This window comes from Serinus canaria, chromosome 11 (genome assembly GCF_022539315.1).
Source record: "Serinus canaria isolate serCan28SL12 chromosome 11, serCan2020, whole genome shotgun sequence".
NCBI lineage: Eukaryota > Metazoa > Chordata > Aves > Passeriformes > Fringillidae > Serinus > Serinus canaria.
In genome coordinates, this window is record NC_066325.1 from 5,249,468 (window position 1) to 5,277,318 (window position 27,851).

The 27,851-nt window shown below is 38.5% G+C and overlaps 1 protein-coding gene across 3 annotated transcripts in view; it reads right to left on the reverse strand.

Moving 5' to 3' along the window:
• The window catches only part of DPY19L3 (dpy-19 like C-mannosyltransferase 3), a 34,857-nt gene extending 9,462 nt beyond the window's left edge, over positions 1–25,395 (reverse strand). For 2 of the 3 annotated variants that reach the window (XR_003944779.2, XM_030227513.2), the window contains exons 1-16: positions 25,269–25,395; positions 24,013–24,155; positions 22,434–22,567; positions 15,975–16,065; positions 14,999–15,120; positions 14,652–14,797; positions 12,895–13,018; positions 12,321–12,455; positions 10,573–10,704; positions 9,503–9,604; positions 8,975–9,048; positions 8,584–8,742; positions 6,968–7,093; positions 6,504–6,615; positions 5,925–5,981; positions 1,568–1,650 (exon numbers count right to left, since the gene is read on the reverse strand). Coding sequence is in view for 2 of the 3 variants with exons in the window: in XM_030227513.2 (XP_030083373.2) it covers positions 1,568–1,650; positions 5,925–5,981; positions 6,504–6,615; positions 6,968–7,093; positions 8,584–8,742; positions 8,975–9,048; positions 9,503–9,604; positions 10,573–10,704; positions 12,321–12,455; positions 12,895–13,018; positions 14,652–14,797; positions 14,999–15,120; positions 15,975–16,065; positions 22,434–22,567; positions 24,013–24,115 (1,700 nt within the window). In the remaining variant the exon portion in view is untranslated. The remainder of the gene's footprint in view (positions 1–1,567; positions 1,651–5,924; positions 5,982–6,503; positions 6,616–6,967; positions 7,094–8,583; positions 8,743–8,974; positions 9,049–9,502; positions 9,605–10,572; positions 10,705–12,320; positions 12,456–12,894; positions 13,019–14,651; positions 14,798–14,998; positions 15,121–15,974; positions 16,066–22,433; positions 22,568–24,012; positions 24,156–25,268) is intronic. The other variant, XM_030227514.2, reaches the window with a different exon arrangement.
• Positions 25,396–27,851: the final 2,456 nt, after the last annotated feature.

The window sequence follows — 27,851 nt, forward strand, 5'->3', positions numbered from 1 at the left end:
TCAAACTTAACAAAATCTGTCCCACTTTGAGAAACTTACCATAAATTTTGTTGACTGGTATTTAAAGCATAGATAATCAACTCTTCTTCACAGGAATAATATTTCTAAATACAATAAATTCTAAGTAAAAAAAATGCCCCTCTGTAATTGTCTGTCATGACTTGGAATGAAGAGATGACAAGGACCAGTTTAGCATTCTCAGCATTAAGAACACATGAAAAATTATTCTCATTGGAGCCAGTCAAATCCAGTTCATGTCTGGGAATAACTCCACATGCATATTTTATGTATAAATCTATATATAACTCTATATATTGCACACAGGAGACCTGAACTATCAGACATTTACCATCTTTTAATAAAACAGTAGTGCTAAATGGAACTGGCTGGTAAACATTAGTCACAAAAACATGTCAATAAGGCTGCAAAGATTCTAAATGATGGAAAAAATCATGGCATGCTTTCAAAATAAGTCAGTGAAGGCTTGTAATATATTTTACTTCTAAATTACTCCTTCTAGTTTATGGATTAAAGAAATACAACATTATGGAGTGTAAATATGTTGCTATGGGGAGAACAGGATGGGTGATTGGTTTCACTGAAGTTCATTGCATATGAAGGAAATACTCCAAGGAAATACTTCAAACAGTTCAATATTTAATGTTGTATATTCAGATTTAATTTCAGAATGTTTTCCTCTATAACGTGAAACCAATTTTCTTTTTTTAAAATCATTGCTGGAGTTGCAAATAAATACAAGTACCAGGAATCTCCCTGTTCAGAAACTTAACCTGAAAGTTGTTAGTGGTCTATGTTAATAGAGAACATATCCCTTCAGTTCACAGCCCTCCAGAGAACATCCTACCTGGCCTTTTTTCTCAGCATCTCCTACATGAAGTATTCCAAATTATTTCCACCTAAAAAGTACCTTCCTATGCTCTGTGAGAAAGCAGAAGTGATGAGGTGGGGTTGGAATGATTAACTCACACTCCTGAAAGACCGCACCTATGCTTAGCTGTAACAAGTTCAAATTCAATTAAAAATATTTTGCTTGCAGTTTGGAACACATGTTGGGATTAATTCTAACAAGCAGAAACAACTTAGATTGTTTTCAAGTCCAACAAACAGACTGCAGAGTACAAATCTTCCAGCACTACATCCAAGCTTTTAAACATTTACACAACTGAGAAGGACATTAGATTGGGGGGCCTGGGGAATAAAATGATTTCACTGCAGAGGTCTATAATGCAAAGTAGCTAAAATATGATGAGAGCTTGACACCTCCAAATTTACCTCTTTTGGCTGAGAAAACTGTGTCCTTATGGGAGCAAGGGGATCAGCTGGTTCCTTGCTGCACATGGAACTCAGCAGTGATACTGAACCCGAACATGGAGCTGCTCTCCACAGCTGCTCATAGCCAACCTCCTGATAACCCACTCACCCTAACTATCCTCATGGGTCACCAGAGTTCACTGCTGAGCTGGGACAAATAAGGAGAACACTATAACTAAGAACATTAGATCTACACAAATAGCATTTAACTGAAATAGAGAAAAAATCCTCTTACTTAATCCAGTTCATCAGCTCCACAGTGTCTGGGTCATAGAATTCTCTCAGCTCTGATAGTTCATCCATTATTCCTGGCCAGAACTAAAATGGAAACAGAATAGAACAACCTGAAGACAGAATGAACCAAACAAGTTTTGGATGCTGAAATGTATTACTTCCTCTTAGCTGGCAAATAATCTTGTCAAGTTCTTGGGTAAACTGCAAGACACAAGAGTATCTATCTACCCTTCCTAGGAAGGAGAGGTGGCTGTCACTGCAGGATGAACACACAGTTTCAGAGTTGGAGATCTGCAGCTCCTGCCAGATGACCAACAGGACCAGAACTGCCCATTGTCAATGATGACAAGACAAGGAAAGGTCCCAGGAATTAACATTAAGTTTGGAAAGGAAATATAAAACTAAATTTAAAAATGTAGGAAATCTGTATCAGAAGTAAAGATTATTAGATGTGCTGCAGATGCTATTAATGGTATTTCTGAAGTTTGAATTAAAAGAGAACCACTGAAGGCAAAAAATAAAAGTGTGACTGAATGACAACAACGAATAGGCCATCAGGGGAAAGCATTTAAAAATTTACTATAGACAAAGAATACATAAATCAAATCCAGAGGAGAGAAAAAAGCATGGAAACTGATTCTGAAAAGCTTAACCCTCCTGTCCAAAAAGCTAAGGGAACAATGATTTATTTAAGAGTTTATTGTTTAAGCCAGTGAATATTTCAGGGCAGAAGGGAGCAATTAAGGAAGATAATGACAATGCTAATGACAGATTGCTGTGCATCAGTCTTTACTACAGAGGATGCTATGGTGAAACCTATTCCAAACCTGCTTTCTTTAGATAAGAAGGACTGCTGGTTTGAAAATTGAAATGCTATAGCAGAAAGTCTAAGACAACCCACCTGATAATCTAAAAAGCCATTAATCATCCCATTTTAATGCTCATCCAAGAGTTCAGAAGGAATTTGAATGTGGTGCTGCAGAGGCCCTTAGCAAACACAGGCATTCCTTCACTAAAACTGTAATTACATGGCAGGCCTGGGGGCAGGAGGTATAACTGGGCCAATTAAGATTCTCACTAGTGTACCTGCTTACTTAAAACACTTGTTCAAGTACTCCTGGCATCTCCCAGGTGGAGCCACGGCAGCATCCCAACTGTAGGGAAGCTTTGGGGAGTACAACAGTACAACATATGTATTTCTGCTCTACAGAAGCTCTCCCAGAGATTAGTAAAGTCAGCTGTTGTGAAAAGAGATTGTGGAGTCTCACAAGAAATAAAAATTGCCTCTCTTCATTACTAAACCACCCTGGATAGCTACACATTCTGAGAGCTTGGAGTCCTTCAGGGTGGAGACAGAAGGAATGGGCTCTGCTTTGCTTTTCAGCCAGTGCACCCTGCCCTGTAACCTCATGAGGAACCAGTGGCTGTTCCATCAGTGGCACAGCTCCCTGCTCAGTGCTGGGGCTATTCCATGGCATTCCCTCTGTAAAGGTTTTTTAAGTCACAGCACTGCAACTTTTGAGTTAGTAGAAGTAGTTCCCACTGGAGGAAAATGTTGGTATGGGGCTTGCTATTACTGAATTGAAAAATCTCCAGGTAGCACTACATTTGATTAGTAGAACCAAGAGAAAACTAAGGTACTCCAGGAGTTCCAAATAAAAGAAAATAATAAATAAAAAGTAAAGCATATGAAAATATAGACCAATAGCACTGACAGAACTTTGTCTTGTAAATCAAGTGTGTGTCAGATTGAGAAAAAGCCTCGTGACACCAGGAGAGGATAAAAAGAACAGATGGAACACATAAGGGATATAACAAACTGCTCAGAAAAGAGAGGGAAATGTGAAAGAGGTTTCCAATTTGTAACAGTGCTTGTCTCTGGGGTCAAAGTCTTCAGGAAAATAAACCAGTTGTCAAGTGGCTTAAATTAGCCCTGAACTGAAGCTGTTGAATACAGCCAAAGACTGCTCAGATCATGGTATATGTTGCAGTATGTGCTGTAATAAATGTCCATGCTTGGAGCTAAAGGACTTGGCCATGATGAAGATAAAAATGCATCTGCAGAAGTAATAGAAATAGAGAGTTTACTGTTAGAGAGAAATCAAGATTATTTGGCAATCCTTGGAATTAGAATGCTCAAGCTCAGGAACTCACCTTAAGTACCAACAATTTATTCAAAATTACTGACACGCAAACACAAATTGATGAGCCTTACTGTGAAGTTAAAATACAGTGAACACAGATAAAGGTGAAACCTAACTAAAAAGTGTAAGGAGTGAAACATAAATACTACTTGGTACTGCTTTATGCATGTGTTGTGTTATCTGCAGCACAGCTAAAGTAGGCTTGGAAATACTTCAGCATTTTCACTTTATCTGAAAGATGTTTGCACTGTAATAATGAAAATCACATGTAAACAGGAATACAGATGTGTTACAGGTCTCCAAACATCCTGTGCCTGAAATCTGAAAGAAAGCCAGCATTTTAGCTGCATCTGCATCTCAATAATTTATTGTTCAAGTGATGTATTTGGGCTGTAGTAACCACATGCCTCAAAAGAGGCTTTCATTGGCTTATTCAGGATTAGGTTAATAATCCCATGAAAGTCCTATTTTGAGGAACTGCACTGAAGAACAGTTCTTCTGACAAATGTAACAGATAATGAAACACCAAACTGCCCCCCTACAGATTCAAGAGAACCAGTCCTGATGGCCAGTTAACTTGGTGGTGTACAGAGAAACTGCCCCTGTAATCTGAGCAGTGACTGAACAGAGAAATTCTTCTCTGGATAAGAGAAAGATAAGTAAGTCTCTGTTCCAAAAATTTCCCTCCACTGTCTGTTTATAAGGTGTTAGAGAGAATATAAAAGCACATTCTCACAGAAGCAATGGGTCCTTTCTGAATCTCTCTGTAAGAATTCTTGTCTGACCACTGCCACGGCACCTGGGACAGGAACCTTGTGGGTCCCTTCCAGCTCAGAATATTCTGTGATTCTCTCAGGCTTCTCATCAACTCTTTCAGCTTTGCAGAAAAGACCCACAGAGAGATCCACTCTTCTGGTACCTCAACTGCATGAACTGACTCAGGACAAAAAAACAACTGAGAGGTGACAAATTTCTCATTCCTACTGAGAAATGTGAAAAATAGTATTTTTAATGTCAATAAAAATTATTTCCTCTACTTAGAAGAAACATGAAAATGATGCTTTTCAGGCAGACTGATCACAACTAATGACTGCTCTAAAGCCCATGAAATCAGTGGTTTTTATTGACTTAAGAATTGAATCTGACAGAATTTAGGAACTTTACATCTGCTCATGAAGAATGGGAGGAAAATTATTCCTAGTGATCTGTCACATTAGACTATCAGAATGTCATGCTCCTGGTATCCCCCATGTCAGAAAAAATGGCATTTTCATCATCTCTGAATGTCACATTCAGAGATGATGAAAATGGAAAATTACTTCCTAACCATCACATCAGTGGACAAAAAGAGTCCTCTAACAGAACAATAAGACAATTTAAGTGGAAAACAGTATTTTTTTACTTTTTGTTTCCATTTTAGAGGGGGGAACACAATACCGGAGTGAACTCTATTAGCAGCTTTCTTAAGTGCTTCACTACTGCCTTTTGAACTGTAACAATGAAATTAATCTTGCCTTTTTCTGAAGGGAATTATTTAACAGATGTATTTTCATCATTTTCATCTCAGACCAGTTATTGCACAAACAACTTCTCCATCAAAGTAGACTGAATTTTTTGTCTTTGTGACTACAGATTAAAAGAATGGTTTGCTCATTAAATCAGTGTTCTAAATCTCACTGCTATGACAGACTGATAATCTTGCACATGTTATTGATTTAGGTATGTTTTATGCATTTACAATTAAGTCTTTGACAATAATAATATTCGGTTTCTGGAACAGACAGAAGACAAAGCAGGTACCTGACCATTTAATAATTCTGTACTTTAAAACATATGAAATGAGGCACAGCAGTAGAGATTACTATTATTTCTGCTCCTACAATAAATCATGACACAATGTGACAATCTGCATTTTATCCACAACTTAGTTAAAACCAAAAGAAACAACTCTCTCTTCCATACAATTATGCCTTTAAATAACACCTGGTACTTACACATACAATCTGATAAACATTTGCATCTATGAACAACTACTTTGGATGAAATAAGCCCAACTGATCCTTCACAGACAATTCCATAGGCACAGCTATCCTCATTTTTAAAATTCAGTTACAATTCTTGCATGTAGTTACTAATAAGACAACCCTTCTAGGAGAAAGGAAAAATTTTTATGCAACTAAAATATGCCAAAACATTGAGAAAAAAATTTCTTACCTTAAATGAAATGTACAGTAATGTAATTATTGATATAGAATACTTAATCACCTGTGTCTATGAGAAATTGAAAAAAAAATTGGTTATTTTGAGGATACATTTAATAGACTTAATTTTTAATGTATTGATATCTGAAATATTTAACATGTAGCAGAATTTAAGAGATTGAATTTTAAGCCCATATTCTGATTTTATTTTCAACTTAAACCCTAATTATAGACCCATCACAAAAGACGGATTTATATCTTTATATTCTACAAGGTGGAGAACACTGTCACTCAATATAATTGACTGCAAAGGTCTTTTCAGACTGCTGATGATTTCTTAATATGGAGATTTTTTTAGTACAATTATGGATGTTTTTCATAGCCACATCCATATTGCCATCTAGTGTATTCCAATGGAATTGTTTAATATAGAAACCACCAGAAAATCCATTTTACTTACTAAAACTATACAAACATCCAGCAGAGATAGCTGGTTTGAGAGAACTACAAGCAATAATCAGCCCTGAGCCTTCACTTGGTTCAGCTGCAGCCCAAAGCCCAGTGGATGAAAGGCTGTGAGTACAGTGCTCACCCTCTGGGATGTGTAGAGATGGAGACACTTGAGGATGAGTTTCCAAACCTCTGTACTGCACAGGCCAAAGGAGGCAAATACACACATGTGGGATGTCCAGAGGTACTTCATCCTGGAAGAACACAAGCTTTTCATGATCATTTGGAGCTCTGCAAAGCTGCTTGTGAGAACAGTTAATGTCTAGAGAAATTGTGAACACAGTTTTCTTGGACTCTCATGCCTCTGAAATAACTGAGTACAGGACTGACACTGCACTTTACTATGCACTCTTGAGAACATCTCTGTTCCCAAACTTCCATTCTTTCTGTCAGAATTTTGGGAAATGCCTCAGTCTACAAGTAGAAACACACCAGGAGAGAAAGAATGTTCATGATCCTATCAGTTTGTGGTCAACATATTTTACATTCTTCTAAAAATATACTCAGTCATCTGAACAAGGCCTTAGTAGAAACAAAAAAATATACCTCATTGTGCTTAACGCCAGACATCCAAAAAGAACTGTGTGAAGTAAGCTGTAGGCAGCCTCAGGCTTCAGTGTCACTGTGTATTCTTCCATTTTGTCCTTCAAATGGACTTGATTTGAACCACTACTTGAAGAAAAAAAAGGTGTTATATTAACTTCTATAACATATTTCATATAATTATCTGCATTTTAAAAAGTACAGAATCTTTCTGGGATTAGACACACCAACCATTGCTATGAGCCCACAACCTTCTATTGTATCTATGATCCAATTTAGCCTGGCCACCAACTTGATGTAGCATCAGGTATTTCTTTTCATGTGCAGATTTCTAGAAATGCAATGGATTTAAATGAGCTGGATTAGAATGAGATAAAATTCTTTACAGCAAGGCAAGCTTGGTTTCTTGTTGGAAGCAGCTACTCCCATGTTCAGAGGACTTTTGATGAGTGAAGAATTTAACTGTGATTTGTGGGGTTGTGCTGGGCTGTCTGGATGTTACCAAAGCCATAGACTGGAAGCAGAGTTAGGGAAAATGAGCCCTGAAGGGAGTGGTTATTGCTTGAGGTGTCTAGCCTTGTGAATATATGTGGAGTGCCCTTCCAAAAAAAGGAAAAAAAAAGGAGCTGCTTCAGTTTGTGGCGTTTTCCTGTTTTTTTCAGGGCAGAGGATAAGTGAGATAAATGCATTAAAAATTAGGGGCACGTTTGGGATTACATCTAGGGTTGCAGAAAATAAAAGCTGCAGAATCTTTATTTTTAAAATTGACAGATCCAGAAAGTTTTTAAAGAGGCTGGTTGAATAGTACCAAAATTATTTACAGATAACTGACACTTGAGAATTACTATTGTAATATGTAATTGTCATAAAACAGGGAGAGTGTCCAAGACATTCCAAAACTCTCTTCTTGCTCTCTTTCCTTTTTATCCAGTCTTCCCTAAAATCTCTGATAGTGACACTAGTCAGGTGACACTCCTTGAATTTTTGCTCTATCAAGTTTTTTATGATCCCTTCTACCTTTTGCCCAGGTTGTACAAGTAAAACTGAGAGCTCTATAATGAACCATTTTTTTTGGAATAACATTTCTGTCTGATTTTCTTCTGTGTTCTGTAGATACCTCAGAATCCCAGATTAGCTCTGGGAACTGCCAGCAGTGATGCACAGTTACAGCTCCTGCCCCTTCACACAGACCACAAAGTTCAGCACAGACTATTCCAGCTCATTTCTGGGCAGTTTGAGGGTAACACCCAGGAAAACTGTGATTTGGAGTGCTTTGCACAGGGAAAATGGGATGAACTAAAGAATCTAACAATGTTTTAGATAAAGGCATCCTTCCCCTGCATCTCCTCATCCCAAGAAACCCAAGGAACATTACACATACTGCAAAACTTCAGCAGCAAAGAGCTTGAGTGAATCTAGGGAAGGATGTTCCTTTGGTTACATTTTTAGCTTCAATAGGAAGTTACTTTTTCTGCCTGATTTCTCTCTCCTACACCCCACTCCTCAGTAGCTGTGCAAAGCAATCCTGTATTTGCTGCTGTGTTCACCTGTCAGTTCCTCAGCCAGCTGAAGAAAATAAAATTGATAAAAATGTGAATTTTCTTAAAAACTGTATTTACCTGAGGTTCCGAAAGGCAACAATTACAGCTGCTACTGTCAGAAGGAAGAGAACAAATCCATAGACGTAAAACAGTAATGTACTGGAGAGTCTTGAGAAAGTATTTAAAGGTAATAAACCAAAGGCTTCTTCACAAAGATACAGGTTAGCATCAAAATCTCTAAAAAAAAATAAACACCATTGTCCATCATGTATTTCATGACTTGGTGCCAAAAAGGATCAAAGTTTCCTTTATTCTCAAGAAATTATAAAGTCACAGTTTATGACTTTATTCTTAGAGCAAGAATGACATAAACATGAGGTAAAATTGTGATTTATTGCACACGAGGAACAACCACAAGGCTTCAATTAAAGAAGTCAAACAAAAAAGCAAAACTGCAGCTAAATCGTACCTTGTTGCTCCAAATCCAAATTTTGCTTTTAGGAATTTGAATATATGCTCATCTGACTCAAGATTAAGAATTTTCTACAAAGGGGGGAAGAGAAAGGAAATTTTATTTTAAATATCAAAAATGCTGCACAGTAAACAGTGTCTTTTTCATTGAAATGAAACTGTAAAGCAACACAGGCTTACTAAGATGGGTGCTTTGTAATCAAAGAAGCATTCAGTTTTAACTGCATTCATTGAAAAGAAAATTCAGTCAAACACTTTGCAAATGCTCAACATAATAGATCTACAACTGATATAAAATTACAGGTGAGCTTCAAGTTAACACCAATTATTTGGTGTTAATTTATGAGGTTTTCAAATCCATATACCAAAGATTAGCAAAACTATCTTTCATTTCTAAAATGCAGTTTCTGAGATGCAGAAAAATCTCACTGCAGTTTTTGTTTAATGATATTCCTGTAGATGGTTAACAAATAGCTTTTAACATAATACAATGCTTAATATTTGATATTAAAAATTATTTGCCTACCTTAATAAATTTATTTATTAGGAGAGTCAAGCACAAGACTAGTAGAACATGGAGGACAAGTTTCCAAAGCCTATTAAGCAAGCCACCATTTTTTAGGTTTTTCTACAAAGAAGAAAATATTAGTATTTCAGTCCTTTTTTTTATCCTAATGTATTTGCAACAAAAGCATCACAGGCTATTTGCAACAGCTCATCTGCTAGTCCTGAGAAGCACCAACTTTGCATTAGGGTCATTTAAGCAAAAATAGACACAAAACCAAGTACCCAGAATAAAGATATACTTCTTGCACAAAACTGAAGGGACAATGTCATAAAAGCTTTGATCTGGCAGAGTTTTGGAAGCAGTCAAACAGCTTTTCTTCGGCAGCAGCCCTAGTGTACTTACAGAACTCATTTCCCAGTTTCCACAACTTTGTGTTCCCTACTCATTACACCTGCCACTAAACATGGCAAAGGGATCTTCTGGCTCTGTCTGCTGATAGGATTTTGAGCAATTTTCCAGTTACAAGCTCCAGATCCAGATAAGCTGCTCACAGTTAACTGGGAATAGGTGCAGACAATAGGAATGGCCCTGTAAACTCCTTTACTGTGGTCAGAGTACCAATGCCACAATCAGGAAAAAACCCTATAACTACAGGAAAAAACCCCTAATCTTTGAAAGAAACCATGGATTTCAGGAAGCTGAACTCGACATGAGCCTAGCTATCCTAGTTGTTTCAGATTATTTTGCTGGAGGCAGATCCATAAATTCAAGCCAAGTCCTGTTGAAACAGGTGTAAAGTCCATTTATGCAATTTTTTTTTCAGGATCCAAACTGCAGCTTGCACAATCATTAATGTTAATAGCAATCATGGAATTATGATGTCTGGTGTGCTTGGTTAAGCTGCAGTTAGTGTAATGGAATTCATTATTTGATCAGGCAATGTTTGGGTTGCTGTATGCTATAGTAATTCCTTTAATTAGTATTACTAAATGAAAATTATAATGCATCTAAATTACTCAATCACACACACACACACTCACTTGTAAAAATACTCTTTATTTAGTACTACAGAAATACTTGGTACCTACCTGAATTGTCCTTGCTATTAAGACAGAAACATTAAAACTTATAAGTAATGATCCAAGAATCATAGAATTGAAGAACTGTAGGACACAGACCAGCAGTAACCCAGAAATCTGAATGATATAGAGCCATGTAACCTGAAACAACAATGAGATTTTTATGCCTACAAAACTTCACAGTCATAGGTGCTTTTCTCTGAATATGCCTTTTAATTTATTTCAACATGAATTATTTTTGCAAATAATGTATCATCTTGCAGAGAATCATTACATTTAAAGCCAATACTGTAACCTTTTTATATTTATGTCCTGAATTACTTAGGTTAATATTTTATGCCCATTTTATATTTAAGGAAGCCTGATCCTATACTCAAGCAGATTAACCTTATATTTGGAAGATGGTTTTATTTTCTTTAGTCCAGGAAGTGTTTCTGAACCCTCTGTAATGTATTTATGACTAAAGAGTTATGGCTCAGTGCAGTTCAGCAAACTTCACCTACCTTCTCAAACTTTTCAGTAATGGTTCAGTATAATCCCTTTTGGGTTATGCTAAACTCTTTTATCAGTGTTCAGCTCAATGTAAGCGCTAAACCCCAGCTGATTTTCTGACAAATAAAGTGGTACCAAAATACACATTCTACCTCACACAAAGATCCCAGTTCAGTCTTGTGTTACAGCAGTGGTGTAAATCAGTATCAGAGAGCCCAACAAACTCCAACAGTTCTAAGCAGTGCTTTTTTGAAAATGAGTACAGACAGTGGTGTGGTGAGTCTGTTTTGGAGTGAAGCTGGTAATTTGCTGACTTTTAGGGCAGCTGACCAGTCACATTAAATGTTGACTTCAGCTTGCAGCTACTGATATAATGAAGAGTTCAGAAACTTAGGTAAGCCACATTTATCTTGATATGCAGGCTCCATACTCAGTTATTTTCAGTTAAATTAATACATTCAGTAAAGTTCAAGTCTGCTTCAAATTTAAAATTAATTTACATTAATTACTCTTCATCCTCCTGTAACCTTTCCTAAAGTTAGAACCTTTTTCAACTAGTGCAAGTTTTCACCATACCTAAAATGATCTTGGTAGAATTTCACAGCAATATTAATGTAAAGACAGTGCCTTCATCTTCTACAGTACATTTCTGTTTTGTAAGATTGACTGTCAATGATCCCTCACCTTCTTAGAAAGACTTGTTTTATTTTCTGGCTTATCCAGCTCAGTAACACAGCAGGGGCAATGCTGTTTTGTGGTGAATGTCAATGCAGACAAGACAACTGTTTCTCCCCAGCAACCTGGTGTTCTGCATCCTCCTCCTGTGTACAGAGCTTGGCCCTGACTGGCAAATAAGGATGTGCAATGCTTGAGGCAAAATTCATATATTGCTTTGACTTCAGCCTACACAAAGATTCCCTGTGTAGGAATATGACAACTTTGAGAGGCCATGCTAAAGCTGTGGTATCAGATCAACTGTTAGGATGGTGTCTGGAAGTGTCAAATAGTGTCTAAACAAAAGCAGACAAATATTAAATAGACATGAACTAGGTTCAAGTGAACAAAAACCAGAAATGGTGTTGTTTCCTTCATTCACTTTTACACTTGCAGGGTTTATACACTGTGATTACTTCAAAGCACAAGGCACACAGCACAATCTGTATTACTCTGGGCATCCAGGCCACTGCTTAGGAAAACACCTTCAAAACTGTTGGCTTTGTGAAGGCAAAGAAACAAAAGTAGGTTCTTTCCAAAGAGAAAGTTACCTTGGCTGTGGGAAGCATGTCCAAGCAGTCCAGTATGAACAATGCCAATGCTTGTATCAGCATCATAAACTGGTTAAATTGCCAGGTCAGGCTAAAGAGAAATGTTGCTATGAATACAACCATGAGCGTAAGCTTCTGCAAGGAGGGAACAAAATTTTATGTTATAATTTTCTCGGTTAAAACACAAAAAATCAAGGAAAAAAAATCAACAAACCAAACTAAAGCCCACCTTAATCTGGTTTTATTTTAAACCACTTTTAAAACACTGAATTTTCTAACTGCAATAACAGCTTAGAGGATAAAAAACATTTTATTAGAGTTATTAATTCTTGACTTGTGCTTTTGTTTTATCACTGTAATATCTGCAAGAAAACAGTGAGATCTTGGATAGTTTCAGATTAAAATGCAATATCTGTTTTACTGCAGCACAAATAGCAGTTACTTGATCAAAATGAGGAATGGTAACTTAACTGTTGGTCAAAGAAACTGTATCATGCATTTGCTTTAATTCTTGCAGATCAGGACAGCTCTCTGTTACTGAGTTTACTGTGTCATACTTGTCAGAAATACTCACTTCTTGAGCAGGCTGTAAATGAGTTCTGAGTAGGTATGTGATGGCTGCTATCTGAACAGCAAAGAATGGCAGTGCCCAGTTCTCCCTTAAAGGAATGGTGAATTCTACCCTTGTAGTATCTACTCTGTACAAAACAGAGAGTTTCACAAATTCAAAATCAAGCCAACACTTGGTGACAGACAGCTTGCAATGACAGGCATCTTTGTCCTATTTTAACTCCTTATTTATAAAAATGGAGGCTCTACACTCCAGTTCTTTCAACACACCTAGCTCTGAAAATAAATCACTATGAAAGTTCTGCAAGTTATCCATTGTTTCTGCACCTCAATTGATGTATTTTGGCTTCACTAACTGTAAAAAAAATAAACTATGGATTACATCTTACTGATGAAGCCCAGCTTGGGTAATTTAGAAATGACAAATACAGCCCAAACCAAAAGCACTCACAAAATCCAGCTTGTGGATTTCCACACCACAGGCCATGCTACATTTTTTGGTTTGCAAATGCACATATAAGAATATAAAGAGAATATAATTTTCACTGTGATCCCAACGACTTGAGCACAGTTTAATTGCTTATGAGCTTTGGGTCATTTTTTGAAGCTTTTGAACATAAGATGTGATGGAAGAACTCCCCAAAGAATGGTCATTTGCAAAACCTAAGTTAAAAACAAAGAATAATTCTCTTTCTCCCAGTGTAGAGAAAATATGTGCTAAAACAGCAAGTAAGCAACATATCTGAAACATGCTTAGCCAGATGGAATTACTCAGTAGCCTCAGATGTAATTAATCTGGACAGAAAGTCTTTATCCAAATCCATTCTATGCACTTATTATATTGCATAAAGGAAACAAGCTCTCAGTGTTCACCAGTTATTAGATAGATGGAAAAATTTGCTCCAGATATTCTGTAAATGGAAGAGATGACCTCATGAAGAGATGTGTGAAAAACTGTACATTGCATGTGGCTTTTAATTACTTTTATATTTGGAGAAAGAAACATCCTGCCTCTGCACACCTGTAATTATTCTGCAGTGAATGTGCTTGCAGATAAATTCCTTTAGAGCTGCTCATTAACATATCAAACATTTCTGGTAGAACCAAGACTGTACTTTTATTTTCTTGACTAATTTACAGGTAACAGCCAATGTCACCAGTCTTAGCTTCATGCCAGCAGCTTAATTCTGGCATAAAGCCAGTTCTTGGGTTTTTATATCCAAACTGATAACTCCTCAAGTGATAAAGCACTAGAACAGCTCAATTACCATGTTTTTTCTCTGAGGCTCAGTGCAGGAAGTGGCTACAGGAATAAGGGGAGAGAGAAGCTGAACTTCAGATGAGCTGAGGTTGTGGAAGGAACCCCTGGAGGCAGGTGTGGGGCAGTGAGGAGACACCTGAAGGGCTTTCATGCAGATGTCTGTAACACCTGAGAGATCTTAGACTAGAGAAGACAGGGTACATCACCTGGAGCTCCAGACACATGTGAAAGATGTAGTCCACTTTCAGAGATCACTTTAAGACAAAATTTTCTACCTAAACTTCCAGAACCTTTAAAAACCCAGTCTGATACGTCAGCTCATTTCTGATTATTTTCTAATAATTTTTTGTTATTTAAATCTTCTTTCCATTTTCTGGCTAATTGAAGAGAGGCCTTAGACTTCCACGTTTTGTCCAATGAATCATGCAGTTAAAGCTTTAATGCCTTACCTTTGAAACTAGGTAAAATTTTAGAAAGATTAAATGTTTCATCTCACTTACCTGTTTGTAATATACCAGCAAGCTGCCAACAACCCTGAAAGCCATGTTCCACTAAGAAGCCAGCTTGTTACATACAGAGCAATGACATAAACTGCCTGAAGTCCAAACAAAGTGTAGATATAAAAATAAACAGGCTCTAGGTATTGCTGTAAAACACAAGAATACTGATGTTGACATTAAAACACTCACAGGGGGGATTATACTTAGCATGAATTAGGTTTTGCTTTTACAAATTAAAAAGGTATTAGGAATATTTCTAATTAGAAAATATCTACAAAGGGGAGCTATGATTCACTGCGCAATCTTCATAATGCACTTACAATCTAAAGCCAGAAATAAATGCCTACCTGAATTGGAAGAATCCTATACAGAATGCTGAGAAACACCTCCTGGTAAACATTCATTCTTTCAAGTATGTTAATTGTCCTCACAGATTCAGTTTTATTGTCATATACTAAACCATGTAAACCTTAATGATAAAGAGAAATTGAAATAGGAGATTGTCATTTTCCCCCTCCATCTTCATTTGAACAGTGAATAACTTTTTCAAAGGTATTTTAGGATCTCTCATCAGAAACTGCAAACTTTGAGTCAATGATTCAGAACACATTACCTCTGAATCAACATGACCTTCTGAGGTCTTCAGCTTCCCTGCTTCAAATGTGACTCACAGTGCTAATTCAAGTACTATATATTTAGTACTGTATAAAACATTTATTTTTATACTTCCATCCCCAGCATAGAATCTGTGGTACGTTCTGAATCCTGAGAACTGTTCTTGGCACTACTTTAATCACAGGTGAAGTTATTATTGAAAAATGTGTAGTATAAGCAAAATTGCTAAGGAGCAACAGCTAAATATCTAGAAAACATGAGACTGCCTGAGAAAGCCCCATCACTGCGTATGATTTCCTTGGAAGCTGCTCCTTGTGTCATTTACTGTCCAGGAGTACAGCAAAAATATTGTCCCTTCCCAGAAATAGCTCATACCTCAAATGAAACGAGAGGAGAATAAAAATGAAAGTAATAAACTGAATAAACCAGCAAGCTGAAGCCTGAACAGATATGAAAGCTGTCCCTCAAAGTGATTGCCTTCATCAGCATGTGAAGGTGTGGCACAGAAATCAATGCATCATTGTGAAATTTATTATATCCATAACTTAGTGGCTCCCTGGCATAGGAACAGAATAAATCTGTCTCCAGTACAATGTTAACTATATTTCATAGTTATGGTGTGCCTTGTTCTCAATTATATTTGAAAAAAAAACCCCAACCAAACCTACAAATAGTCAGCTGCAAAACTTACTTTACAGTTTACAATACCTTGCTGAATGGAAGCAGCCTGAATCATCTGTTTGTAGTAGGAATAATAAAGTCCACACTCGGTTCTGAATGAAATTTCTCTTTCCACCTCCTGCAAGTGAAGTTCAACAGGAAATTCACTTTCCATTTGCTTTTCACCACCATGCAAAGCTGCCTTCAACTTCAATTCCTGCAGCACCAGAGAAACTGACCACTAGAGAGGCTTCAGTCCTTGGGTTTCACATTCTAAGCTACTTAGCTCAACCAAAGGTAAACATACATAGACAAATTAGGGTGAGAGGCAAACAGCTAAGGTGTAAATGACTCTTAACTGGGGAAATGTACAAGCTCTTTGTGATTCTGATATGCTGCCTGAAAATACTTTGGGCATATCACTATTTTTTGCAGTATCACAAACTTAGATTGGCACAGTGGCCCATAGCTGGACTGTGAAGCTGCATATCCCTGCTTTGTGCATTTAACCTTTTCTCCCAGATGTAGTTATCCCATTGTGTTCCATGGCTTTGCCAGCTCAAGGCTCAATTAATTCAGTGTGCTATGAGGGGGCTGCACCATGATGTCAGGGATATTTCAGCTGGCAGGGGATGCTGCTACCCACTTGTTCAACACTGCTTCTTGCAGGAAGCCAGCTGGCATGGCTCTCATTCTTAAACTACAGGTGAAAGGGACTCTTCACTTGGCTTTAGGACTAGGTAAACTTCTTATTTCTAATTAAAAATGTTCAAATTATTTAAATTATTATTAGGTACACTTCAAACCAGGTACATTTCAAACGATGCCTTTTTCTTAGCTGATATTGCAGCAGATGGGGTCTAGTAAGATCTGAAAGCTCTTTGCTTTGGAATGCATTTCCTTTTGTTACCTCATTAGTTGTGAAGACCTAATGAAATTTAACAAATCCACAGCTTTGGGCAACCACATTAAAACAAAGATGGCATGAACAACCAGTCTGATGAGAACTAACAATTGTCTTATGCAGAGATCTTCTATTATTAGTGATCTTTTAGTAATTTGTATAATAACATCCCAGCAAATGTATCCCCTAAGCAGTAAGTTAGAAAAGGTCTCTATCTAGTTAGAAAAAGTTTATACTGAGGTTTGAAAATCCAGTGAAATCCCTGTATGTAGTATATGCAAGTCACTAAAATATTTGTGTGATTTATAAAAGTAACCTTATGAATTCATCTTTTTGTACAAAAGAATGTTATTGAAATAATAGAATCTTACTTTTTCAGAGATTTTTATGAATGCAAATCTTGTTAATGCAACCTTGCACAGAACCCCGACTTTCAAGTTTCTCATACAATCCCAACTCTTACGCTGGAGCAGAATCAATTCTATTTCAGAGCTAACATAAAGCTTAACAAAAATCATGTTCTTCTCTCCTCTGCTGCCCAGTACAGGTTCTTATCTCAAAGCATGTGTTTTATTGAAGCCAATTGTTGACAAACCAATATTAGTTCTGGTCTGAGAAAGGTCAATAGATAAAACCACAAGTGATTCAATCTAAGTTCACAATTAAACCCTCACAGCTGCCCTGGACATATAAATCATTATCATACCAAAAGCCACACACTTAGCAAATTGAGAGTGCTGGATTTTAAACAAGCTCTGCTTTCAAATTCATCACTACTGAAAAGTTTTCTAATACCAAAAAGTGGCTGACTCTTAAATACTCATAATGGAAAAAAACCCAAAAAACTGGGAATGCTAACATTTGAAATTTATTAAGGGGGAGAGAGAAGTCACAGAGGGGGATCTAATTAGCAAAAAAGCATTCAAACATGATTAATTTGTAATCCTGGCACCAGCTGTATTCAACCAAATGCTATACTTTATGAGACAAACACTAGTGAGTTTTACATCTGTTTCATGCTAAGATAACATCTGTTTTGCTCACTGAAAATACTTTTCCAGTTCTACAGCAATTTATACTTTTCCTTGCCTTCCATGTCAATAAAAACATACAGACTTATGGGTAAACATTGTGAGAGCACATGCTTATCTGTCTGTATTTTCACTTTGTGAGGTGGCAACAAAGAAGTTATCACTGTTCGAAGGGAAAAATAAAGAACACATTCCCCTGGGACACACAGAGAGCTGCTTATTATTTCAATTTAGGCAATTGTACCCGAATGATTTTAAGCATTCATGACCAAATTCAAAGGACTTTCTCTCAAGGGCAGTGCAAAATTTTAGAGCTTATGATTCCTCAAACTCCTTAAGCAAGTCCTTCAGAATGCTGAGCAAGCAGCCAAAGTCTGAGTTGAGTTTTTCTATAAATAATGAGCATAAATAAGGCTCCAATTACTTTTCTTTTTTTTTTTTTTTGAGACAGCTAAAACAAAATTTGTGTAGTTGAAACTATTTATTAGTTTTTCAATTTAAGACCAGGAAGATTTGAAAATTTTCTCAACACACAGCTGCTGTCAATGTTCCCAGCTGAGAATAAGCCTTCAGCAAATGTTTTTAATCTTTTGAAAGCTCTCCTGGATGGTGACCTCAAACCCATCTCTTTGAGTGGTGTGTGGCAGATCAGCTCTGATCCAGAGTAAAAGTACCCCTAACACCTCGACAGGCACCTCTGTGCAAAAGAACTGCCCAAGTCCTGCATGCCCTCCTTCGCTTCATGCCTGAGCATTCACTTTGTGCAGTTCTCATCACCTGTTTCCCTGCTTTTTCTCATACAGTCATTTTGTTTGGGGCTGGAAGGGACCTGAAAGCCATCCAGTGCCACCCCCTGCACCATCCCAGGGTGCTCCAAGCCCCAGTGTCCAACCTGGCCTTGGACATTTCCAGGGATCCAGGGGCAGCCACAGCTCCTCTGGGTTTGCATTCAAAATGCAGAAAGGGAAAATATGATCACTTCACAGACTAAATCCTGGCACTCCTATCCTAAAAGACTTACAATCTTTTATTTTCATTCCTGACTTCCTGCAAGCAGCAATTTTATTAAACTCAATATCAGTATCTAAATGCTTACTCAGAAGGGATGAAGAAGAAATGAATGCTCTGAAGTTTATCTGTTTTTCTTACAGTATTAATTTGCTACATGGCCTTGACTTATTCCTGTTCAAAGTGTCTTCAGAATTTGCAGTTGAACAAGCAATGGCTGACAGGAGAGGGGGCCCCTCATTTTGTTATTTGCATAGCAGATTCTGTTCCCAAAAGATGCTACACTGGAGGGGCAGCCACTAAACTGCTACTGAAAATCACTGAAAATAGACAAGCCATTTCAGATGTGTTATGCCAGAACATTTACAGAAAACTGAGAAAGGATTTTTGGATAAGAAATCTGTTTTGACTTCCACCATCACAAACAGAAATGTTTGTTAGTTTAATGTATATGAGAAGAGATTCAACATTTTTTCTTAAAAATTAGTTGATGAATTTAAGCGATTGTAACCTGTGATCCCTGCTGAAGGGGACACAAACACAGCTCCTGACTAGGTGTCATGGTTTGCTGAATCTTTTCTGTTTTGTTTTTTTTTGGTCATTCTTTCAGGAAATCTTGAAATTAAAATAAAAGGAACAACTGTGTACTTCCTTCATTGCATAAACCACTCTTCAAGATGTGCTTTCTCAGTTTTTCTGGTAAGAAAACAATTGTACATCTTCCTCCTGTGACCATGGCTAATGGATAATAGCAGGCACATTTACCAGCAAACAAGAACAAGCCTCGCACACAGAGCAGCAGCTGAAATCAATGCACTGTTGAAAGCCATATTCAAAATACAGCACAACAGTTGAACAGACAGTTTTTCTACTTGGGTGAACCATTGCTGGAAGACACCCAAATCTGAACTGGCTTTTGATGAATTGCAACTGAAATTAGAGAAAGGCAATCACTGCAAGTGTGTGTGCAAGTCCTGACTCCAATTATTTAGGAGTTAGGAATCATGACTTGGCATAATAATCTCTTTCACTTCCCATTTTTAGGGTTGAGTACAACTGCCTACTTTTTAAATATGCAGTTGTGGTGCTCATGTATCAGTAGGGACTTCAGAACAAAAATTCCACCTTTTACACCTAAAAGGTGCAGGTACAAACATCCACCTGGTGCAGAAGTGTCAGAAAAACACTGCAGATCTTTTTCAAGGAGAAGAATACCTTCATATAGAAGAAAAAATGACAAAACAGGTCTCCCATTGCATCTCTGTATAAATTAAGTTGCTACACAGACCCTTCTGGGCATGAATTCTTACATCTGACTAATTGTAGCTTATTGGACGAAAGGAACAAAGTTCAGGGGAATAATACACTGTTAAATCATTTTAGTATCAGATTTCAGCAACATAAATCCTCAGATTTGCCCCATCTGCAGCCAATTCAGGGTGACTGAAGTTAGCAGTTTAAAATACATGTAAATATAACTGATTTAGAATTTTTCTTTTCTATGTTGAAAAGCAGTGGTGATGCTCTACTGTATTTCACAGGCACGGGGATTAATTAAATACTGGATGTGCATTTTTAATGCATCCACTTATTCTATGCTCTGTTTAATGAAAAGAGATCACCTCTGCTTTATTCTCACTAATCAATGCATGCAATAATTGAGGGGCAAGGATTAGACTACAGTTTTCCCTTCTAAGAATCCGGCCAGGGATATGAACTAAAATAAAACTTACACTTTTCAAACTTTTGGAAAATTCAGTTAATAGCTGCAAAAATAGATGTTTTGGCCAAAATATAAAATGTTAGAGAAGAAAACACCTTTTCCACTTATTTTCCATGTGATTTTTGAGGGTCTTAACTTTCTTAGTATACAGTATGTGCTGTAATGAAAAGATTAGCCAGTGGAGCAGTGCTGGAAAACATGTACATACCCCTGGAGAGACCACACTCCTACCCAGAGGCACAGAGACAGCTGTGGATTGTTTTACAGATATTAGGATGAGCTTTCCTGCCTCAGCTTTGCAGGAAAGTTCAGACTCTTCATATGCACTCTTCTCTTCCCCTGCCACTCCTAAAGCAGTATTTTGTTTGAAGTGAGCACTGTACAATCTCCAAATGCATGCTTAGGTGGAGATCACATCCCTCTGAAGAAGGGACACTGTGAGACCAGGGAGTGTCTGCAGCTCTTTCTCCTTTACCCTGCTGCCAGATGAACTTAATGTTTCTTAGAATCTTTCCATCAAATTGGCTGAAATTGCTCTTGTTGCAGTGTTACTAGCTATCCATCACCTCCACGGGATGAAATAACAGCTACAAAGACAACAGAATCCCGACTACAAAAAACTAGAGGGGCTTATTTCAGTTTTGGTATCTAGTGGCATTCTAGTGTACTTAAAATGAAAACAATAATTATCAAATAAAATTACTATTTCACCAATTGAGGGGACAACTTAATTATAACTACAGAGCTGCTTATTTCAGTCAACTCTGTGCTCCTCTGGGTCAGTCTGACAGAATAAAAAAGATGCATCCATTATGTTCATATGTTGCCACAAGCCCATGCCTGCTTGAACTTGGAAATATTCAACACCTTGAAATTATTCACTACTTGCTTTTGGAAGGAAAAGGCAAACCCAAGGTGTACCTTCAATATATATTGAGTACAACATCTCTATATAGCCAAAGAAGATAAGGGTGGGCACAACACAGTATTATAGGTATAATACAACAGCAACTGTTGCAGGAAATGCAAATTATTTGTATTAGGGGAATAGAAATGTTTCTGGGCCACAAAAAGCGTGTAGCATAGAAAAGACATATTGCAAGGCAAGTATTCCAGTTAAATAAATGTACTCTTTGAACAACACAATACACAGACCTAGCAGAATGGATTTTAGGCATTTGAAAGGGAAATGACTCACCTGTTCTTTTCTCTGGTTAAATTTAGCTGTGGGTACAGCTGCATTATTTTCTCTGCAGTGATTCTACAAAAAAACTAGTCAGTCCTGGGTCTTGGGAATGGCTGGGTTGACATTAGTGAATGGCAGAAATATGTTTTGAGGGTTGCATATTTAGGATGACGTTATATAAAATTAGTTTTGAAAAGCAAGAGACTATCCCTAAACTGTATTACAAAATAATATTACAGCAGTGGAAATACGATTCAAGACCTGTGTGCCAGGATTTTGCATACTGTTTTGTTTAACTGTTGGTTTTTATTTTAATTTTAGATTGCTTTGGATAAAAGTAAGATGATTACAGAAAAACATATAGGAAAATGTTGAAATTCGATTGTAGATAAAGATCAGTTTTTGGAAGAACCATAGCTACAACTCAGATAGGAGCTCTCTAGCAATATTTTTAGAGAAAAAATTGGGGACAGGTATTTATAGAACTGATGAAGTATAGTGGGAAGCACAGCTTTTTTTAAATTGAATTTTTAAAAATGAAATATTCTGGTCTTGAGCAGGCTGCAATACAAGTTCCCAAAAAAAAAAGAAATTTCATAATTCTCATATTAATGCTCCACAAAACTACTGATGAAACTAGGAAAATTATTGTTACCTTGATATTGGAAAACCACAGGTCATTTTCATGCAGTGTAGCTACATAAACAGAAGTAAGAAGTCCGAGAGAGATGGCACCAATTCCACCAACAGTTACTGAGAGTATGCTCCACAGCTTTCCACCTGGAGGATCTGGGAAGAAAAATATTTCAGTCTGTAACTGTGAAACATATTACTGAACCTATGGGGATTTTGGAAAGCCATGTATCCATTGCCTGTGCTAGTGTAGTTTACATTCTGCAAGTAACAGGACACCTGGTTTTAACACATTTTTTGTTTTTATTTTCTCATCTAGGAAAATCAGTGTATTTTATTTACATACAAGGTGAAATAAAGTGTGCCTTAATTGGCATACTTTAAATTTAAGGACACCATGATCCTATAGAAGTTTAGCTCAATGTCATAACTAATTTGTAAATCTGAATTGAAATATCTTCCAGAACTTTTTAAATTCATGCAATACAGCATGACTGATGACAAAGCAAGAAATTCACAAGAAAGGTCTAAAAATAGCTGCCTTTTGTGGGGGGGTTGCTCAGTTTTTGTAGAAAACAACAGTGAAGGTTTAGAAGCCTCACTAAATACCCACAAAGAGACTGAAGAGCAGCCAAAGCAGCCTTTGATGATGGTGTCATGCTCTGAATTGCAGATGGGCTCCTGCTGACACAGGAGCAAGGGCAGGGTGGCAAAGACAGGATGTGTTCTGGCCTCCAGGCCTTCACTGTGCACTTACATTCCTGGGGGTTTTGTATTTTCAATGTTAATGTAAGGTTTAATATGGATTTGTGATCTGGAATTGTATCTTTGAAATGGCTACTTCATACTGTGTGTGACATCTGCTTAAGGGTTCCCACTGCAATGCCATGGAGCTGAGGGCTGGGATACAGGAGAATTATGACCACTTGTTCTTTTTGTACATGGCCTGAGCGTGTTTCTGCAGAGACAACAACAGAACTTTCCTTTCATCTGCCCAAAGGCAGAGAAACATTTAGAATTTACATCAAAATATCCCCTAAATCTAAAAATCCCCCAAAAAACAAGGTACTTTGTCAGCTCTAAAGCTATAATCCCATACAAAAATGTTTTTGATTATTATGTCAGAATTTCATTACTTTAACAGATCCGGGAATTAAGACACTTAATGACTCTCTTTTAAATTTACCTACCAAGAGTCCTATAAATTAAAAAGCAAAAGATTGCAGTTAAATTTGGATTTTATATGCAGCCTGCCTATTTTTAAGTACATTTCATCAGCTGTCTTCAAATCCTTTTATGTTACCAATTATTTGGACTGGGATTCTTTGAAGAACTTTGGATGGCCACATCAAGCTGATAGTGTGTCACCATTAATAAATTGAAACAATTGTTCTCACCGATTTAAATTAAGATTTTAAAACAGAGATAAGATTGACATGCAGCAGTCTGCATGACACCCTCTGTCTCATCCAATTAATTCTGGTGATATTCAAGTATGGAAATGCATTTATCACGTGCCTAGCTCTGAGCTGTGCTTAGGACAGATCAAAACCAAAACATTACTAAAAAGCCAGAATGTCACTTTGTTTTTCACTACCCACCAGGCAGAATTTTCCCATCAGGCTTCACATTTGTCTCCTCTGAAGGCTGATCTTCAGCTGCTTCTGTGCCTTTTCCAACCCTTCTCTGTCTTACGGTTGTCATGGTGTCAGTCACTTTAATTCATTATTCTTCAGCCTGACTCCTAAATGGACACACATAAGCAATGCATCTTCCTACCCAAGCAATCACTTGATACTGTATGAAATATGTGAAAAAAACCCCACATCTTACTGACACCACAGACTTTGACTTCTAGAACTCTACTGTACAGAAAGGCTATCTTATCAAAATGCAAGGTCTTTCTTTAAATCTGTACCACTCAGCCGATTATAGAAAACATTATTTTAGAATTATACAGACTAATGTTCACCATTTTACATACTCCTGAACAGGTTTTTAGAATGATTCATTATTTTGAATGCCCTCACTTTTTTAGCCCTTGACTCAAAATGCACACCAGGCTCCCCATTTTTAAAAAGTCTAATTCCTTCAAAGAAAAATTAGTCTTTTCAGCCAATTTTTATTGGGTGCCTAAAATATGAAACCAGTCATTTAAATCCTGACTTTCAGGAAACACCCAAAAAAAGGAGGTCAAAAGATGCAAAAATGATGCCAGAAAACACTCGTGTTATAAAAAACTAGAAACAGTGTTAAAAGAATACTGGATGTTTTCCACGCCGTAGAACCGAGACCATCACAAGCCCAGAAGCTCGTGCAGTCAGTGCCCCGGCAGTGGCCAGGTGCTGTCGGCTCTGGGAGCTCGGTGCATGCACAGAGCTGCTGCCACCGGGCACCGGCGGGCAGCGCCATCCATCCCTCCCGGCGGCACCGCCCGCTCCAGCCCGGCAGCAACAGCTGCTCCCCGCGCTGGAACCGACCCGGCTGCTGCGGGCAGCGCCGCAGGCAACCAACGCCTCGGCCACACAACTTTGTGGGAAGCTTTGGCAGCGGATGAGCTTCGCCTCCTCCTCACACACCTCGGGAGCTGCGAGAGCTCACGCTCTGGAAGAGCGGGTTTGTGGCACACCTGACAATTAATTAATTAACAAAGGTAAGATGCTCATCCCCACCCCGCCCGCGGTGCCAGCGCTCCTCACACGCCGGGGCGGGCAGCTCGCACCCGGCCCCGCCGCCGCGGAGAGCCGGGCCCGGGGCAGGGGCAGGGCCAGGGCCAGGGCCGGGCCCGGGGCTCCCGCGGCCTGCGTGGCCCCGCCGCGGCTCCCCCCGCCCGCTCCCCGGCCCCGCGCCCCGGTACCTGCGGCCGCTGCTGCCGGAGCTGCTGCGGGAGCCGCCCGGGCCCCGCCGCGGGCAGGGAAGGGAAAGCGAAGCGAAAGGGGAAGGGAAAGGGGAAGGGGCGGGTGCGGCGCCGGGCGCTCGGCCCTGCCGGGCGGAGACCGAGAGCCGGGGCGGGCACATTCGCCCGTCACAGGCCCGGCCCCCGCCCCGGCTGCCGCTCCATCGCTGTTCGAACGGGCCAGGGCGGGCATGCGGCGGAAATCCGGCACAGCCAGCGCTCCGAGCCTCGCGTCCCCGTGGGAAAGGGGCGGCGGGGCCCCTCCCCGAGGGTCGCGCTGTTGGGGGATGCTTTGCTCAAGTGGTGCCCTAGAATTTATTTGTAGTGGGTTTTTAAAATGTATTTCTCGCCGCCTCTCTCCCCCCCGATATAGTTCCATATATGTGTGATTTTAAAATTGAAGTTAGAGCTGCGTGTTCTGTTCAACACATTATAAGCTCCACTGTATTTCTTGCTTAACTGCACCATAAACGTTTAAAGGGGGAAAAGACCTTTCGTAGCTGGAAAATAACAGCAATGCCAGACTTTCTTCTACTTAATGGGTATAACCTACCCCTGCAGTAAGTCTTTATTGTAAGTTTTATTTGCACTTTATTTAGTAATTGTAGAAAAAATCAGGTCCCATGAAGCCATAACCAACAACCCAACTCCAGGTCCTATCACAGGAGGCTGATTTCCCAATAATCCATACAAATTCTGTGGAATTGTCAGGGGGAGAGTTCACTTCTCCAGGACAATATTTAGTTGATTTTCCATCACAATTTTATAGTACAGCGATACTTTTACTTTTTTTTTTTTTTTACTCTCTCATTCCACAACCTTGGTTCATTGAAAAACTTAGTATTTCGAGGAGGAAGAGCCATGAAATTAACAGAAAGCACGCTCAGAGACAGCAAGAAAATGATGTAATAATCATCCTGGTCATTCTGAACTTTGAAGCCATTGACACTAGAAATCAGGAAATTTTTCAGTATCTGCTCTGCGTGCTTATTTTGTTTTGTAAGTATTTTTTAGAACAAACAATTATCTTACTTCCTCTAATCAAGTCCTCCAAATATTTAAACATTTCTACTGTAAGTCAATTTACAGCCATACTTCTTTTGGTTTTGTTTTTTTGAGCAATAAGGCAGGTCATACATTTGTAGGGAATGCTTAAACTAAGAATGAAAAGTGCCTTACCATGGGCAATAGATTTACCTTCCCTTTGTCACTGCCACATCCTAGATGTCATGTGTTTGTTGAAATGAACACACTGTATAAGTACAAGAAATTTTACAGTGCAGATAAACACCTTGAGTGCCTGCAGGTTTTTGTGTAAAGCAGATAATGTACTTACATTTGTAAGAAAGGGGATGCTGTGGAAGATATTTCCTGGAATAAGTTCTGCTACTGCACTACTTATAAAGAGGCAAATACAAAGTAAATTCTACAAGAACAAGCAGTTACAGAAATGGTTTAGAAAAGATAACCAGTGAAGACCTTTAGAAATCCCAGAGAAGGGGGGAATTGTCTTAATTCTCCTGTTTTATGACCCCATGCATGGATGTAATGGATTTGTAATGTTTCAAGTATGAGAATACAGAAGAACTAAAAAGCTTCCAGATGGATATTAATATCTAAAAGTTGTGTTAAAAAATGTAAATTAAAGGCACCAAACTGTAGCTTGCAATCAGTAATTCTGATGATTATATCATAACTGAATTGATATAATACTGTTGCAATGCTGGCTTCTTACTTGCCAAAATAGCAAAAGGATATTTAACAATATTCTGTTTGCTCATTCTGTTCCAGCTAGATCAAAGTAGTGGAGTGTTCATGTTGGCACCAAATTAGCCATAATCCCAGCAAATGCCAAACATCTACAAACAGGAAATGGTTGGAAGAAACTTTAAATTCTGTTTATTTGTGTTTTCTTGGATTGTACTGTAGAAAGAGCTACCATGAACTAGAAAAGCAGGAGGACTCAAGTTCTGCCCCAGTAAATTTTAAGTCTTAACCTGCAGTGTTTTGAGTTGCTGTTCAGCAGCCTTGTGGTAGGTGGCAAGCATGCCAAATTTCTGGGTTCTCACCTCTCTCAACTTTTAAAGCTTTTTAGCCTCCTGAAGTTTTTGCTTTTGGGTGAAAAAAAAAAACATCTTGGCTTTAGCAATTGTAGATTTTATTATCAACTAATCTTAGGTCAGTTGTAATGCTATCTCCCTTGCTGTGTGTGACAGCTCTTCTCCAAACATGCCTCGAAGGGATGCAGAACAAAGGCTCCCTGTGGTGCATCAGCTTTCTGCAGCAATTCCAGCCCTAAACACAGGTCTGGGACAGAGGGATCGAATCCCACTGCTGGCTCCTTTTCTCCCAGTTCCCAGGGCTGTTCCAACCATCACAGGACCCTCGGTACCCAGTCCCACCTGTGATCACTCGTGGCCAGGTTATTTAGGGGGGGACATACTTCTGAGGAGGCTCCTGTGCTTTGTTCAGCTGAAGTGGGGAAGGTGTTTTAGCCCAGTGAACAGGATAATACCTGGATGCCACATCCTACTACAGAGAGCT